Source organism: Salarias fasciatus, chromosome 12 (genome assembly GCF_902148845.1).
Source record: "Salarias fasciatus chromosome 12, fSalaFa1.1, whole genome shotgun sequence".
NCBI lineage: Eukaryota > Metazoa > Chordata > Actinopteri > Blenniiformes > Blenniidae > Salarias > Salarias fasciatus.
This window is the reverse complement of record NC_043756.1, coordinates 14,838,452-14,853,881: the sequence shown is the minus strand read 5'-3', so window position 1 is coordinate 14,853,881 and position 15,430 is coordinate 14,838,452. Positions and strand designations below refer to the sequence as shown.

Below are 15,430 nucleotides of genomic sequence, written 5' to 3'. Positions count from 1 at the left end.
ATGCTTTGAAACTTTTCTTCAGTACTTATTTAACTGGCACATTCTTACATTGACTTCCTATGTTCTGACACCCCTTGAAATTTCAAAACATATTTTGCTACTTTTGATTACCTTTTAGCTTCCACTTAGTTTGCAAATTATCAGTTCGTACACATCAGTGATCGCAACCTAAAGAGATGAATAATAACTCAAAGAAAAAAGAACTTCAATCACAGCTGAAAATATAAAAACAGCTAAAACTGTAACAAGATCAAATAAAGAGTGGAGGTAGACTTGCTACTCTGTGGCAGATCTGCCAGAGGGAGAATGTGTAGAAATTGGGCAAAAAGTGAAGTAGATATCAGTGACAGCAGAGTGGATTTAGACCTGTTCAACATCCTCAATCTATGACTTATTCAAGAGAAATGCTTGGAATCGTTGCCTTGAAGAACAGACATTTATAGAAGGGATTTCATACAAAGGTCTAACATTTCTGGTATGCTTCATGAATCCTTAAGAGCCTGTATTTTGCTATTCAAGTTTTGCTTTAATCTAAGAAATTAGTAATTCTATCACAGTTTTAAAAAGGTGTTTCGCATTTGAGAAGTATGCACTTGACAGCTTGTGCTGTGCTGCGTCACTTCGGAGTCAGACAGCCTGTGAAAGTTTCCTTTTGTTGTCGTCATCCAGCCCTGAAGCTTTGCGGACTCCAGATGGTGGAAATGTCGGTGGACTTCAGGAGAGGCCGGCATTGCCTCATCCCCTCCCGCCATCCACAACTAAATTGTCTGTGTTGTGAAATCTTTAAATTTCTGAGTTTCAAAATGGCCCAGGATCTAAAACGGGCAGCAAACACAAACCGAAGCCCAGCAGAGGAGACGCTTCCTGCTTCAACTCAGGACATCCGGACTCCCGCAGGATCTCCTCGGGACATTTCACACTGCTGCCATTGAGTCTGTTCTCTGCTCTGCCGTCGCTGCGTCGCTTGGATCTGCAGCCACACAGGAAAAGAATAGACTCCAACAGATCGGGAGGACAACAGAAAAAGCTGGTAGGTCCCCCCTGCTTTCCCTCGAGTACTTCTGGGCCAGAATGCAGGCAGGTACAGCCATCACTGACCTCTCACACCCTGCACACAATCTGTTGAAACTCCAGCCCTCGGGCAGGCGCCACATATCTCCGACAGCCAAAACCACATGGCACAGGAAGTGCCTCCCCACAAGCTGCCCCCATTACAAGCAGTAACACGGAGTCTGAGTGCTGTCCTGAAATAAAACATTCAAATGAACTCTCAGATTTAAGTTTTCCTGCTTCAAACATCAATTTATGGACAAAATCTTCACTTAATGCAAGTTGTATCCTACACACTCATGGCGCAACAAATAAAAGAAACACAGGAAAATTAATGCAAACATATTGTGGCTGCGCTACATTCAATTTATAATTTTAAGGTAAGCAACCCTATAGTATGTTAGACAGCTGTGCAAAGCATATTTCTCAATCCTTCACCCTGGGAGCTGTGCTGCTTCCCCAATCCTAAAAATAACAAGTGCAGCAAACAAACCAGCGTCAGCCGTGATAACATTAACATTAACATGGGATTCGCACCATTTCACAGGTGAACTGACACTGAACTTTATAGTTACCGGGCATTATCAGGCTCTGGATTGGTACAACTCCATCTGTTTTGCTTTGGTTTGCAGAGACACATGCAATAATGATTTGTCAGAGTGGTTTTCTTGGTTATTGCCCTTGACATGTCAGAATGTGAGTTTAATGGGAAAAGCCTGCACATACACACACACACACACACACACACACTAACACACAGACTGTAAAACTCAATGGAACACGAGCAGCCCCAAGCCATTAGTGGCAGACTGTCTGCTGATCTCCATGAAGTAAAGGTGTTTGTCCTCAGCGTCCCCACTGTGGGAAATGACCCATCTGGTCAGTGTGTGTATGTGTGGGAGTACATGTGAGTTCAGGTGTCAGCTTCTAATGATGATGGATGGAGGCGCAGCTACTGTTGTAGGCGGTCAAACTGCAATACAGCGCACATGAAAACCATACACAACCGGGAAATTTGTTGACTTAAAGACAAACGATGGATCACACGACAACACAAAAGTCGGTTCGGTGGTTGTACCAATAGAAGCGGTGAGATAAAATGAAACATTAAGTATGATAAACTATTCATGCACAAAACACCAGGAGTCAGAAAAGGTAAAATAAGGACAGGCAGGAGTGACATCACAAAAAAGATATGTTCACCTTTTTCTCATCAAATCCATTCTCACATTTCTTAAACTCTGCCGCTCCCACTCTAACCTACTGATGGGTGAAATAAGGCATCACAAAGCATCGCTCTGCCAGCACAGTCAAGTTCATATGCAGGTGAGTAACTCCCCTCCACTCACCCAGCTCCAGTGTATCAGAGTGAGTGTGTGTGTGTGCGTGTGTGTGTGTGTGTTGGTGTGAGAGAGAGCGAGAGAGCGAGAGAGAGACTGTGACTAAAGCTTGTGTTTTACTGCCCTCTATGGGCAAGAAGATAAGTTAATGAATCATAGCAGGAGACTAAAGGAGGAGTTGAAGAATTTTATCTTTAATAAGCTGTACGAGAATGAATTCAAAATAAATCCCAGGTACTTGCCTTCACTCAATTCATATTTCAAACTATGCTGTTCTATTACGATTCATTCTAAATCTGCAGATTCAAATCGTACTTCAATAGTTTGAACCCATGTGCAGAGAAAGGGCAAACAAACTGTTAAAGAAATATAGTTGGTTTTTTTTACTTTAAATACAAGTTGAACATTAGCATCATATATATTCCCAGTTTATTGCAATCAGTGTTTTCCACAATTTTTTTTAATCAGGCTGTTTCTAATCCTCAGTGAAACAAAATAGAGAAGAAACAAGCAGCGTATGCAGTTCAATGTGTATCAGAAGGTAGTTATTAACACAAAAATACTAAAAGTAATACTTGGATTCTTGGAGCTGACTTTTTTTATCATCTGCTTTAGTCTGATTTTTATGATTCGTAGTTTCTCATGGGTAAGAGATTTATCTGTTGTGGTCGACATGGTCAGGAGAAAAACTTCATGACACCATCATAAATAAAGCACTTTTATTATCACATTTATGATACCGACTGTAAATTAATGCATTCTGAAAGAATCCCTCCTCAAACTCACATTATGCTCCTCTATTTTTCTTCTTTTGTATTAAAATATAAGTCTGATTAAAGTGAAAAATAGTCTTGTTCAAGATGAATCTTGAGATGAGGCATTTCAGCTTGACACCAAAGTATTTCTGTAGAGCTCATAGTTTTTACAGCATTTGTCCGTAATTCTCAGTAATTCTGCAACACAGCTTCAAAACTTCCACAACAGTGCTGTGTACTGAGCTAATTGAAATATAGCGGGTGTGGGGATTATTCTGCAGGCACAGCTTCTCAATTGTATAAAGCAGTCAAAGGAGTTTCAGAAATTCCCCCGTTCTTCTATAAACCACTTAAGTCTGCTGCAGAGGCCCAAATCTTCAGGAACTCCTCACATCCTGCCTTTGGTTCATTTAGTAGTCTTTGGTTTTTGGTTCATGGTGTCGTTGCACTTTAATCTCAAAGTGTGTTGGGAGTGAGGAATAAAGAGGACCAAGCTCTGCTTTTCCCCGACAAGTATTTCTCTAATTGAGCCAACATGACGAACGTGAACACACTTTAAGAACCATTCAGAAATCATTACGCCGTTTTAGATCACTGAGTGAGAACCGAGCTCTGGTTCGGAGCTAAAGCCAAGCTTAGATTCAGAACGTTTTCTTTTGACTCCTTGAGATCTGACCCAGGGTCAAAGAAAGCAGGCTAAGCTGGATGAATTTTTTTTTTTTTTTTTTCCTGGGATTACAGCAAGGCGGAGCTTTCATCAGAGGCCTTGGGCAAGGTTACTGACAGCAACCAAAGTTCACTAACAACCATATTTAAAAACACATACTTCAGTTTTTGACATACAAAAGAAAGTATTTTTCCCCTAAAGGTTGTGTAAATTCATTGAAAATGTTTGATGGGAACCCAACAAGGCTTGAAAGGTGTCAGAAGCTCTCATGATCCACACTCTTATTTTTTGAGAGAAAAGTTCTGCCTTAAGGTCATATTTTTCTTTGATCCCAAAAATATAAAGACAAAAAGAAGCCACACTAAAACGTAATTTTGTTCTATTGCTCCACTTTGAAACCACAATACCAGAGTAACCTAAGTGAATTTTGCTCTTTGAGAGTTATGTATTTATAAAATACACATATATCATATTGGTAGGTTAACAATCTCAGACCAGTGGTTTCCCAACCTAAGGCCAAGGCCCTGCTGCAGAGGCCGAGTGTGGTTCTCAGTACAGAGGGGGCGGAGCATTCTCGATGGGCCCTTATGACAGTAATTTTACCATTCAAACAATCCCTCATCCTACCATCAAACAACACACTAATGCTCACTTTTATTGAGCCAAGCAAACCTATATGCCTCAGAAAGCAGAATAAAGTCACAAAGCAGTTCACAAACTTGTTCTGAAGAACACACACACACACACACACACACACACACACACACACACACACACACACACCTTGACAGGTGTCAATCACAGCGTCCGCTGTCCATGGTGCTGAAAACTCACTGGCTAAATCTGTACCATCTTTGACACAGCTTAAATATAAAGTGAATACAGCTGGTCTAAAATTACACAATCTATTCAGATAGATACAGACACAGCTATCTATATCTTTTGGAATTCACGTATAAGAAAAAAAATAGAAAAAAAAAATAGACTCAGCGATCTCTTACAGTTGAGATCAACACAAGGCACATTCAAACAGGCAGGTGTTTAAGACCACAGCGTTCTGATAAAGATAATATTTTTGAAGGTTTCACTGACTCACCAGTGGCTCCGATGTTAGGTTTTGGGCAGTACCGCTAGCGGCTAGCATAGTGTTTAGCATACTGTTTAATGCTTTATGCCGCACAGCCAATCAGCGCTGGCTTACAGCTCTGATGCATTCATGGACAGTCGTAAAGTAAGAATTGGAAAAATTGATCATATGCGTATACCTTCTCGCACACACTGCACATTTTATTATAATAATGTATTTCCGAGTAAATGTGAACATATCACATGAAACCTGGCCCTATGACCTTGTGGGCCCTGGGGCGACCGCCCCCTTGCCCCCACTCTGGCTCCTCTGCAGCCCTGCCGGGAAGTCGCCAGAATTTATAGTAACACAGTTTAACCTAAAACTGGTCTGATCCGATCCTTTTAGAGATTCTATCACTGATCCAAACATTTATGTACAACCTCACAAAGACAAAAACACTCACCCTCTTTTCCTCTTGAATGGGAACCAGCTCGTGGTAGCGAGGGATAACAAGCTCCGCTCTCCCTCTGCGGTCTCTTTGAAGGTTCACATTCTCATAGTGTGTTTCTGGCACTCTGTGACAGAAAGATGCACTGACAATGTCTTTCAAAACTGATGCACAAAAAAACAAACAAATGAAAAAGATAAGAATGACAAGAGGCTCATAAAGTGACAGAGAGAGAAAGAAGGGGTCTAAAACATACAAAACATACATAATAGAACTGAAGAATACAGAAATATGTAGATGAAAAACAAACTGAAGAACGATGCAAGTAATGGAAAAGCGAATCGGAAAAGATCAACACGGCAAAGGCAGATAGCAGCAGAGGGCAAAAGAGAGAGAATAAACAGATGAAAGGCAGATTCTCTCCATCACCACGGTACAAGGAGCATTGTCTGCATTTTCAGCCATTTTTTTGTAAAATTATTCAACAAAAGTCATGTGCATCCCGGCACATTATGTGGGTGTTTAAATGTCCGCCCGCTCCTCTGTGTAAACAAAATGCCTGTTCTCCTGTGCACCTTCCTGTCTATTACCAAGCCAATTCCTCTCTGAATAGCTGAGCTGGATGTGTGCCCACCCGCGTAGAAGTGCTTAGTAAGCCCCATCCTCCACGGCCATCAATAGAAACGCAATGTGAAAAATGTCAAACATAATGCCCCGGCTGTAGGATCAAAGCAATATTTCACTTTGGTGGAGCAGCTTCTCTATTCAGCACACATCTCGGAAAGAGCTCAAGAGCGGTGAAATTCTTCGGTTAGATGCCCTGAAGCATCTCATCTAACCAGCCCCATGGCTCTTTATCTCTGCTTGAAAATGAGAATTTATGAAGATTTTATTGGGAAGACATGGAATGATTGTCGGCCATCAAACGGATGACTATATGTATCTGTTAAGACAACTTCCTACAGCTGACTGACAGCTGGAAATGCTTGCAGGAAGATTTTAATTGTTATTCACATGATTAAGTACTGCCGATTCCTGAAATAAGTGGACATGAAGGTCATGTCAAAGTTGTGGTTTGTACTCACTGAATTCAACACGTTACTCACATCTCAGGATAATAATGTCCCGGACCCGGTCCCTCGTCCACCGTCACGTCCTCTCTCCTCCCTGTCATGTTGCCAAAGTGGATTCCTTTATATTTCTGCACAGTGCTCATCTCAGACTGGAAAAAGACAACAACAAAAAAAAGAAGAAATAACTGAGAGAAGAGAGCTGAGGCGAGAAGTGGATGATAGAAATAACTGGTCAGAAAGAAGAGAAGAGAAATGGAAGATGGGCAGAGGGAGATAACAAGATGATACATGGATAAATAAAGAAGTGGGAAATAAGACCGACTTGTTCCCACTTATCTGGCTTCTCCTCCAGACCGGGCTCGTGAAAGTTGGGGCCTGAATGAAATGTGAAGTTCAGCCAAATGCCAGATTGTGTGTGAGATGGAGGGGAAACCCTCGGTCCTTTCATATCTCTCTCAGTTTTACAACCTTTCCTCTGCCTCTGGCCCTTCAGATAGGACCAGTCCACTCCGCATCTTAACAACAGAGAGGCTGCTCTGGAAACGAGCCAGCCAGCCGTCACCAAACCATCTCTCAAGGACTGGAAATGAAGTTTTCTTTAAAAAAAAGAATTAATTAGTTCGACCTCTGATGCATATTCTGCCACATCCTATTGAAATCTCTGTCATCTTTATTCATTTCTCATGATAACAACATCAGGTATAGTATTTATATCAACGTTGTAAACATAAATGAATATCTGTGAGTGAATCTGTAATTTCTTATTTACGACTGACCATCGAATAATGACATTTATTTGTGCTATTCCAATATTTGAATTTCTACTCTTCAAAACAAAAAAAGTACTGCAAGTTTTCTTCAAGGACTTCCACAAAGGACTTTGCTTCTCAATCACTTTGATTCATGTTCCTCACAATGACAGAAGTCTGCTGCTTGTCCCTCAATTTCAAAAATGTCTGCTAAAATGAAAAAGACAGGCAGAGGAGAGAAAAAAAAGTATTTTCTTGAACCAAAATCAAAGCCTCTAAAATTTTCAATCTCTTTTCTTAGTTCCTCCTTGACCCAGCTGTCTGTGCCTATTCTGTGAGGCAGGTTAAGAGGAGACTGGCAGGGAGTGTGAAAAAAGTTTCTGACTCCATATGGTGCCTGTCTCCTTATCTCAACTTTAACAGCGACTGGAGGATGAGATCTGAGGTGCGGTCGGCTTTGATCTTCCAATCTAGTTTTGAGGAGCAGAGATCGGAAACAGGGATGTTCAGGTATTTAAGGTTAAAATGAAAAACACAACTGTTCTGCATTGCAAATGGAGACATACAGGCATCACAGCCTTTTACAAATAACGCTGTCTGGACATACATACAGCATTATTTGTCAAAATGAAAATATCTCCACAGAATTAAATCAAGTTCAACAACTTTGAATTAAATCAAACGTGTTTTGGTTGCTTTAATTTGTGCGAGACAATTTCTCATCCGTATCCAGTGGAATCAACTCGCGCGTACTTTTCTTTGCATGCAGTGTCTCAGAAGCTGCAGAAACACAGCGATAATTTGAGCACACATCTGGGCTTTTCAAACAGTTGCTCCAACACCAGCCATGAATTTAGCACATTTAAGTTAAATATTTGCACTTTACTAAACTGATGCAACTTATCTGTGCTCTTCAAACAAGTCTGAATCCTGATCATTCAGATTCTCCAATCAGTCCTAAATGTATGTTTTGGACTGTGGGAGGAAGCACGAGGATCCTGGGAGGGAAAACATGCTAATTATTCAAAGGTGCATTTCCCCGAGCACAAATCAGAGATGTTCTGACTGTGAAGTGAGAAAACTGACTACAATACCACTCTGTAGTCCTCTTCCTATTTACTTAAATGAACTTGCCCGAAGCAAACAGCCACATTCCTGAGTCACTAAAAAAACACATGCACATTTAAGTGTGTTAGTGTTTCCAAGTATTTTTGTTACTATTGTGCAAATGTTGTCATACATAATGTGAGCATCAAACTAAAAATTAAGATACATAGAAATTTGATAAATTAATATGTTGTCTCTATATGAGTCTTGCTCAGATATGGTGTGCATATTGTGATTTGCACATTGTTGCATTTTATATCTCACTGTACATTATACACAGTATTGCAACAAGTCTGGTGCTGGAGTTGTTTCCTGCTGCAGATTATTTCAACAAATGAACATGCCAGCATATCCATGACAAATCCATATCAGCCGATAGCTACAAACAACTGCAGCTCATTAACAAGTAATTGTGTGCACTAAGTTGCATCAGTCAATGGAAAGTAATTGTTTTGCCAATGCAGGCTTGAGCCATAACTTCAGGGTCAGTGGATGAGAGAGATTATTTTTTTTATTTGCGTTTCTCAATGACGCCCAGATGGAAAACAAAGTTATGCTCTTTTGATTTCCGTCTAATGTCTTATCATTCAAAGGTTGTCCCGGCCTCTTTGAAGCCGTGTCCTCAGACGAGCACTTAATTCCGCCTCCCTGCACTTCTGAACTCAGTCAGAGCAGGGGGAGGGGGGGGAGCGCTCGAGTTTAAAGAGAGAGAGTGTGTCAGACGGACGAACAGAGGGATGGAGACGGACAGAAACAGAGGTTCAGCTTTCAAAGGGAGAGCAACAGAATTTGAGATGAAAAAAGAAAAAAGAAAGAGAGATCCATGGATGGATGCACTGCTGATGGCCTTAAATCACAGCACGTCTCTGGTCCTGTGCCGGTGTGTTGACACAACCTCGGCCAACACTCAAGGACGCCGTTGAATTCCTCCGGTCGTTAACGGATGAAAAATTGCTTAATTGAGAGCCAGACCAGCAGGCGTGCGCATTATTTTAAGTGAATATTGTAATATAGCTTGAAGAATAATTACTAATGGCTCTTTCTTTGTTGGCATGTAAAATGGATGAGCACTGGTGCGCTTTGGGTTTTTTTTTTTTTTTTTTTCTTCTTAAAGTGGAGCGGCATTCATTAGCTATGGAAATGGGTTTGGGGCCAAATGAATGAGGTGTGTGTGTGTGTGTGTATTACGCATTAAATGTGCCCAACACTAATGGACCCCGCCTTGTGGCGGAGTAAGTACACTTAGACACACACTCGTCCAGATTAATGAAAACACACATATGTGCACACATGAGTGCATCACACTCTGTGGTGCATACACAGTCAACCATCTGTGTGTATGTGTGAGTGTGTATACATGTGTTTGTCCTCACCAGCAGAGGTGTGTAGTAGGCTGGCCCCAGGGTTGTGTCCTTTGGAGGAGGCTGTTGCTTTCGGAGCACACCCAGGGCATCCTCCTCGTAGCCATAGGCCTGGCCCGGGGAAGGAATAGATGGGATATCTGAATGACGCGCCAGTCGGGGACTTTTCGCCTGCAGCCAGTGCACAGAGAGAGAGAAATGAGGAGAAAGACGGGGAGAGTGAGGCAAAACAGTCCGGGTATGTGATGGGGGGGAAAAAAAAGAAAAGCCCTCTCTCATGGAGCAGCTGAGCTTTGCCTCTGGCCAATAAAGTGTCAGACTGAGGGAGGGACAGATACAGAGAGAGGAGGTATAAGGAAGACAAAAGATGAGAAACAAGCGCAGGTGGAGAGAAAGAGAAAGCAGAAATAGAAAATAGGAGTGTAGGAGTGCAGGCAAATGTCTTCTGAGAGAGCATCAACAAGGCCTCATGATAATGTACAGAAACTACAGACATTCTGCAGATGGGAGGAATAATAACAACAAACCAGAGGGTTCACATCGTTATGCATTTAGCACTGGTGAGGATCAGATAAAATGCCCCAAACAAAGCATGAAGTCACTCCTTATCTGTGTGTAAACTCTGCTCTTTAACCAGCACAGGGGAGGAGAAGAGGGACCGAATTACCACTGGGTTCACAGCAAAGTCAAACTTACAAATCTGTTAGCACTACAGTCTTACTTATGCAATGCTATTCTATAAATACTTTATTTTAGCAACGGCAAAGGACATATTTCTGCATAAAACATGCATCAATAAGGCTCGCATCATCAAAACTAAACCCATTATTGGCTGAAAATGAGCAAATCTTTAAAAAATCTTCAGAACTTATCGTCCTCATACAGTCGCCCAAATGCTTACCATACTCCTGCCAGGCTTCTCATGATGTCCAACTTTAGTCGTCATCCCCAGGAGCTTCTTTTCTGAGGTAGGATGCAAAGTGTAGGCTCCTGGACCGGGAACCTCCGACTCCACATCGTCAAATCGCTTGGAGCGGTTCTGAAGGCTGCAGCCACCCAGGACGCTTTGCTGAAGAGGTTCAATAAAAGAATAGCAAAGCAACTTTGATTCCAACTTTAAAATCGTTTTCCAAGCTGTTATTAAGAATATATCTACCCTATTTACACTTACCCTCCAAAAATCATGTAAACCAAGACTAAATCAAAAAACTTTAGAGCAGAACAAGAGTTAGAAGACTGATGAATATATTTAAATAACTTAGATGTTCTGCATTAAAAACTTGAAAAAAATAATAAAAAAGAAAGATCTCCTTTGATTTGCCAAACCCGTTGAAAAGACCTGCTTTTGACAAATGAGCCCATTTTATGACCTTGTTCAGGTTCCAACAGACTCACACAGAAGCTCCTCAATACAAAATATAGTTAATTCATTTTAAAACAGCCCTCTCTGCCACGGGTTACCTTCACTGGAAGCAAATCATACTGTCCAGGTCCTGGCAAGGTTTCACTCGGGACAGTGAATATTGACTGCCTCTTGGCCAATGACAAGAATGGAGCATAACCACCTAAAGAGACAAAAAGCACACAGAGGTCTGGTATAAAGTTTCTTCATAAGTTTTCGGTAATAGGCCCACATTGCTTATGTTATATCAGTGGTTTGAGGGATGAGTACCTGGAAACTGATGTTAAAAAGCTTAAAAGTGGTCTGTAATTTTCAAAATATCTTCTACATGAAGTAATAATTTCTGGTGTTATCTACAGACACTCGTTGGATGTTTTTAATTTGAACAATCTGGTAAATTGTGGATGCACATAGTTTCAGATCAAGTTTGCCTCATTTCTGCCCGGAGTTTGTATGTGTTTCTGTACATGCAGGGGTTTTCTCCAGGTACTCTGCTTTCCTACAAATATCAATATGCCTGAAATATATGCTGATCCTAAACTGCCTCAAGGTTGACAGACTGTTGGGATCAGCAGAGCCATGTACTCTGGAGAAAGCAGTATGGAAGATGGACATATGTTATTTATTAATAAATAGGCATCAACTTTGATTCAATAGTGGCTTTGCAAAGTGAATGTATAATTCAAATCCATCTCCATATAATCGTGTGTGTGTGTGTGTGTGTGTGTCAATGTCTCCATAACTTGTCATGAGCCTTTGAGCATTAACTGCAGCTTGACTATGACGTCTCCTGCTCTTCAATAGTCCACTGTTTGCTGAGGCGTGGCGTCCCACAGGGCGGCCCGCAGTCATTGAGTTTCTGGGGCTCAGAATTAAGAGACTCTACATTGCAACTCAGCCGATTCCAGATGTTTTCCATGAGATTCAGGTCTGGGGAAAGTGCAGGTCACACCATTTGAGGTACCGCAGTCTCCCTAAAAGGCTGTCCCTTGGTGATCCTCAGATCACTTTGTTATGCGTTTGTTTTTAAAACCAGACTGATGCAATAACCATTTTCACCTGAAATATAACATGTGACACTGCTACATGCAGTCATTCTGTTCATTTCTAAACAATTTAACCTGAAATTCAACATTTTAAACCCTTGTATATCAACTTTCGAATATAACTGAGCATTTTAACCTTCAGTCTTCAGCTACTTAACACAAGGTTTGTATAATTGAGGCCAAAGTACAAGTATGTTCTTAATATTGAAAGCAGATGCCAGTGTGTTAAATTTGATTATTTACGCAAAAGTTACCTTCTGTTTTGGGACCTTGCTGGCTGACATCGTATGATCCGGGGCCAACTGCAGGTGAAGTGGCGCTGCTGGTCTCAAAGGTCACTCTCGGAGCTCGCCCATACATGTTCAAGTCCCGCTCTTTACACCACCCTGAAGTTAATTTTCTAAAACATAGATTATTGCCAGTACAAATTACCCAAAGTCCCAGCTGTAACATTCATGTAGTGCTGTGTTCCAAGGTCAAAGCATTCCTCCACTGTATGTGTGCGCCGAGCCCATTCATCCGTGTGAATCGTTGCCTGGATACCAAACGTACACAAGGAGAGCATGAATGCATCGAGAAGCTGCAGGTCCCGGGCTCAGGCTGGAACAGGCCCCACAACCCCCTCAAGGGGCTAAAACTTCTTTTTCTTCTTTTTTTCATTAGTATTTTATAATTGGGGCCATTTTAGGTGTAATAAAACCAATAATTAAATAATTGGACAATACTGTCATAGGCTATGCGAGTCAGTTTCATAATATAATTTTGCTCGTCATCTAATAAGTTATTACACGAAGGACGAACATATCAAAAAATGTTTTGACATGTAACGAGTGCGGCCACCTTTGTTCATCCATCTTCTTTATCGCTTTATCATGTAAAGGGTCAAAGGTCACTGAGCCAGTTCTAGGCAAACAGGCCGCCAGTCCATCACAGAGCAAACACATATTTACATCTAGGAGCAAACTGAGGTCACAAATCTAAAAAACCTAAACCACAGGAGGGAACCAGAGGAAACACACACACACACACACACACACACACACACACACACACACACACACACACACACACACACACACACACACACCTGGGGAGAACATGCAAATTTCACACAGAGATGTCCACAGTCTAAACAGTCAATTCATAAAAAGTAAGTGCAGTAGATAACATAGCCATCATAGTTATTCACTGAGGATACATACTGTTCCACAATCTCTTTCATTTATTGTTGTAAAAAAAACAAATCTCTATTTTATCACATTATGGGAACATTATTGGCTTCATTACATATAAAATGCCCAAAAACACTGCAGCTTGTTAATGTGCTGAAAATTGTTTCTTTTCTGTTCATTTAATAAGAAGCCTCTTTGTGGCTGTTTTGCGTCTTTTTATTGAAGATTTAGAACATTATGGGCTCCCTTGACTCTTACGGCCAAGGATTTCAGGATCTCAGGATTTTTACTAAGAAATTGGATCAGTAATCCTTAAATGGAAGGTGGAGAAGAATAAAGATGCACCACAACTGAACAGCATTTTCCTCAACGTTCTCTATTTTTTACCTCCCGTTTGTCATGTCGGCTGGACGAGGATTCAATTTCAGGCAGCAGGCTTCAGTCGGAAATCATTTATTCAGTAAGGATCACGGGAGCGGGGACTGGCACTATATACAGGTACGAACACTGACTGACACATTCAGTGAACCACCTGAGCAAGGCAGGGAGACACACAGGTGCAGGACATAAGGATAATGAACAAGGGGAAAGATGATTGGCCAACAGAGATAAGAGGAAGGGAGGCATGGGACAGGAGAGATGGGACAGGAGACTACAAACATAGACAGAGACAGCCCTGACACTGTTTCCCCTGCCAGTTTTTGTAATTCAAAATATTGTCACCCTGCAGTCATTTTTGAATAGACAATGAGGAAATTGAATATTGTGGCAAAGGTATATTTCAAGTGACGATACTTAACACAAATTCGAACATCTTTAACAACACCCCGTTAATGACATGCAGGTAGCCTGTGATCTTATATAAGGTATCAGTGAGCCAAGGGAACTAGCAAGGACCTTGACCAGGTCAGGGCAACCAAGCAGGACGATGCCTGTTTGTATTCATTTCATCTTAAAATGTTAGGTCCATTCATGTTTTAATGTCTCTCATGCAATTAAAAACAGCAACAAGAGAGTCTTTACAGTGGACGTTTAACGGCAGGTACACCAGTAAAGCAGTGGAAGGGAACATCATGTTTCCTGAACATGGATCCCAGAGGAAACATACAAAGGGAGAACAGAACACTTGTTTGACAGAACAGGTGTGTTTGTCAAACCAAGAAGAATATTCCTGAAAAAAGAGAGAGAGAGTAGAATCCGGATCATTAAATAAAAACGTCAAAGTTTGGAAATATGAAAACAAAACAAAAAAAATCAAAAATAGAGTAAAGCAGCAATAACTACATAGCTTGTGTTAAAGCAAGGGATATTTGCATCATTAAAACACGGCAGTAAATAGATATCCCCTTACAGAGACGTGGCTATAGGGTAGGCAACACAGGTATTTGCCTAGGGCCCCGAGCTGAAGGGGGCCTCGAGGGGCGGCTGACATCAGTCAATTTCAATGACAAATTAACGATAGTGTGTCGAAAATCCCCCACATGGGGCCCTTTTCCGAGTACTCACCGATTAGTTGCTAGTCGGGGGCCCCGACAGACGGCGGATATCAGCGACACATATCTAGGTCAAATTAGATGATGACGTCATTTAAAACGATACATTGTTGCAAACTCCTCAGTCAGGAAAGTTCTAAATGTCATTTTAATACAGAAAGAAGGAACCATATTGGTGCAAAGTGAGTCACGTGAAGTGACAGAGCTACAGCCAAAGAGTCCTGATCATTCAAAGGCAGCTTTTAAATGGAAGAACAGATATCTATTGTCATACATCTGTTGTGCTTCATCATTCTTTTTCAAATGTAGAAATGCTATCTACAGTTACAAATCAAATTCGATTGGTGCCTTGTCTCATGTTATCACACAGCGGTATTTGAATAATTTAGATTGATTTGAATTGATTGAAAGTCCTTTATTTGTCCCACAGGGGGAAAATGCAGTGTTCCAGCAGCACAGAGAAAAAAACATAAATGGAATAGAAATGTGAAATGTGAAAATTTACAAAGCCCAACCATACATAGAAAAATTTAATATAATTCAAATATAAATTTAAGGCAGATATAATTAAATAACAGATATAAACTAACAGATATAAATTAAATAAAATGTTAATATACATCTAAGACAGATAGAATTAAATAAATAACAGATATACAGTAACATATAAAAATTAAATAGAATTTAAATATACTTTT

The 15,430-nt window shown here is 40.9% G+C and overlaps 1 protein-coding gene across 1 annotated transcript in view; it reads right to left on the bottom strand.

Annotated features, from left to right (window-relative positions):
- stpg2 (sperm-tail PG-rich repeat containing 2) overlaps positions 1-10,804 on the bottom strand; it is a 53,237-nt gene extending 42,433 nt beyond the window's left edge. Inside the window, exons 1-5 of the mRNA XM_030104216.1 lie at positions 10,791-10,804; positions 10,521-10,665; positions 9,632-9,790; positions 6,436-6,551; positions 5,345-5,456 (exon numbers count right to left, since the gene is read on the bottom strand). Of these exons, the coding sequence (XP_029960076.1) occupies positions 5,345-5,456; positions 6,436-6,551; positions 9,632-9,790; positions 10,521-10,665; positions 10,791-10,804 (546 nt within the window). The remainder of the gene's footprint in view (positions 1-5,344; positions 5,457-6,435; positions 6,552-9,631; positions 9,791-10,520; positions 10,666-10,790) is intronic.
- Between the last annotated feature and the right edge of the window lie 4,626 nt (positions 10,805-15,430).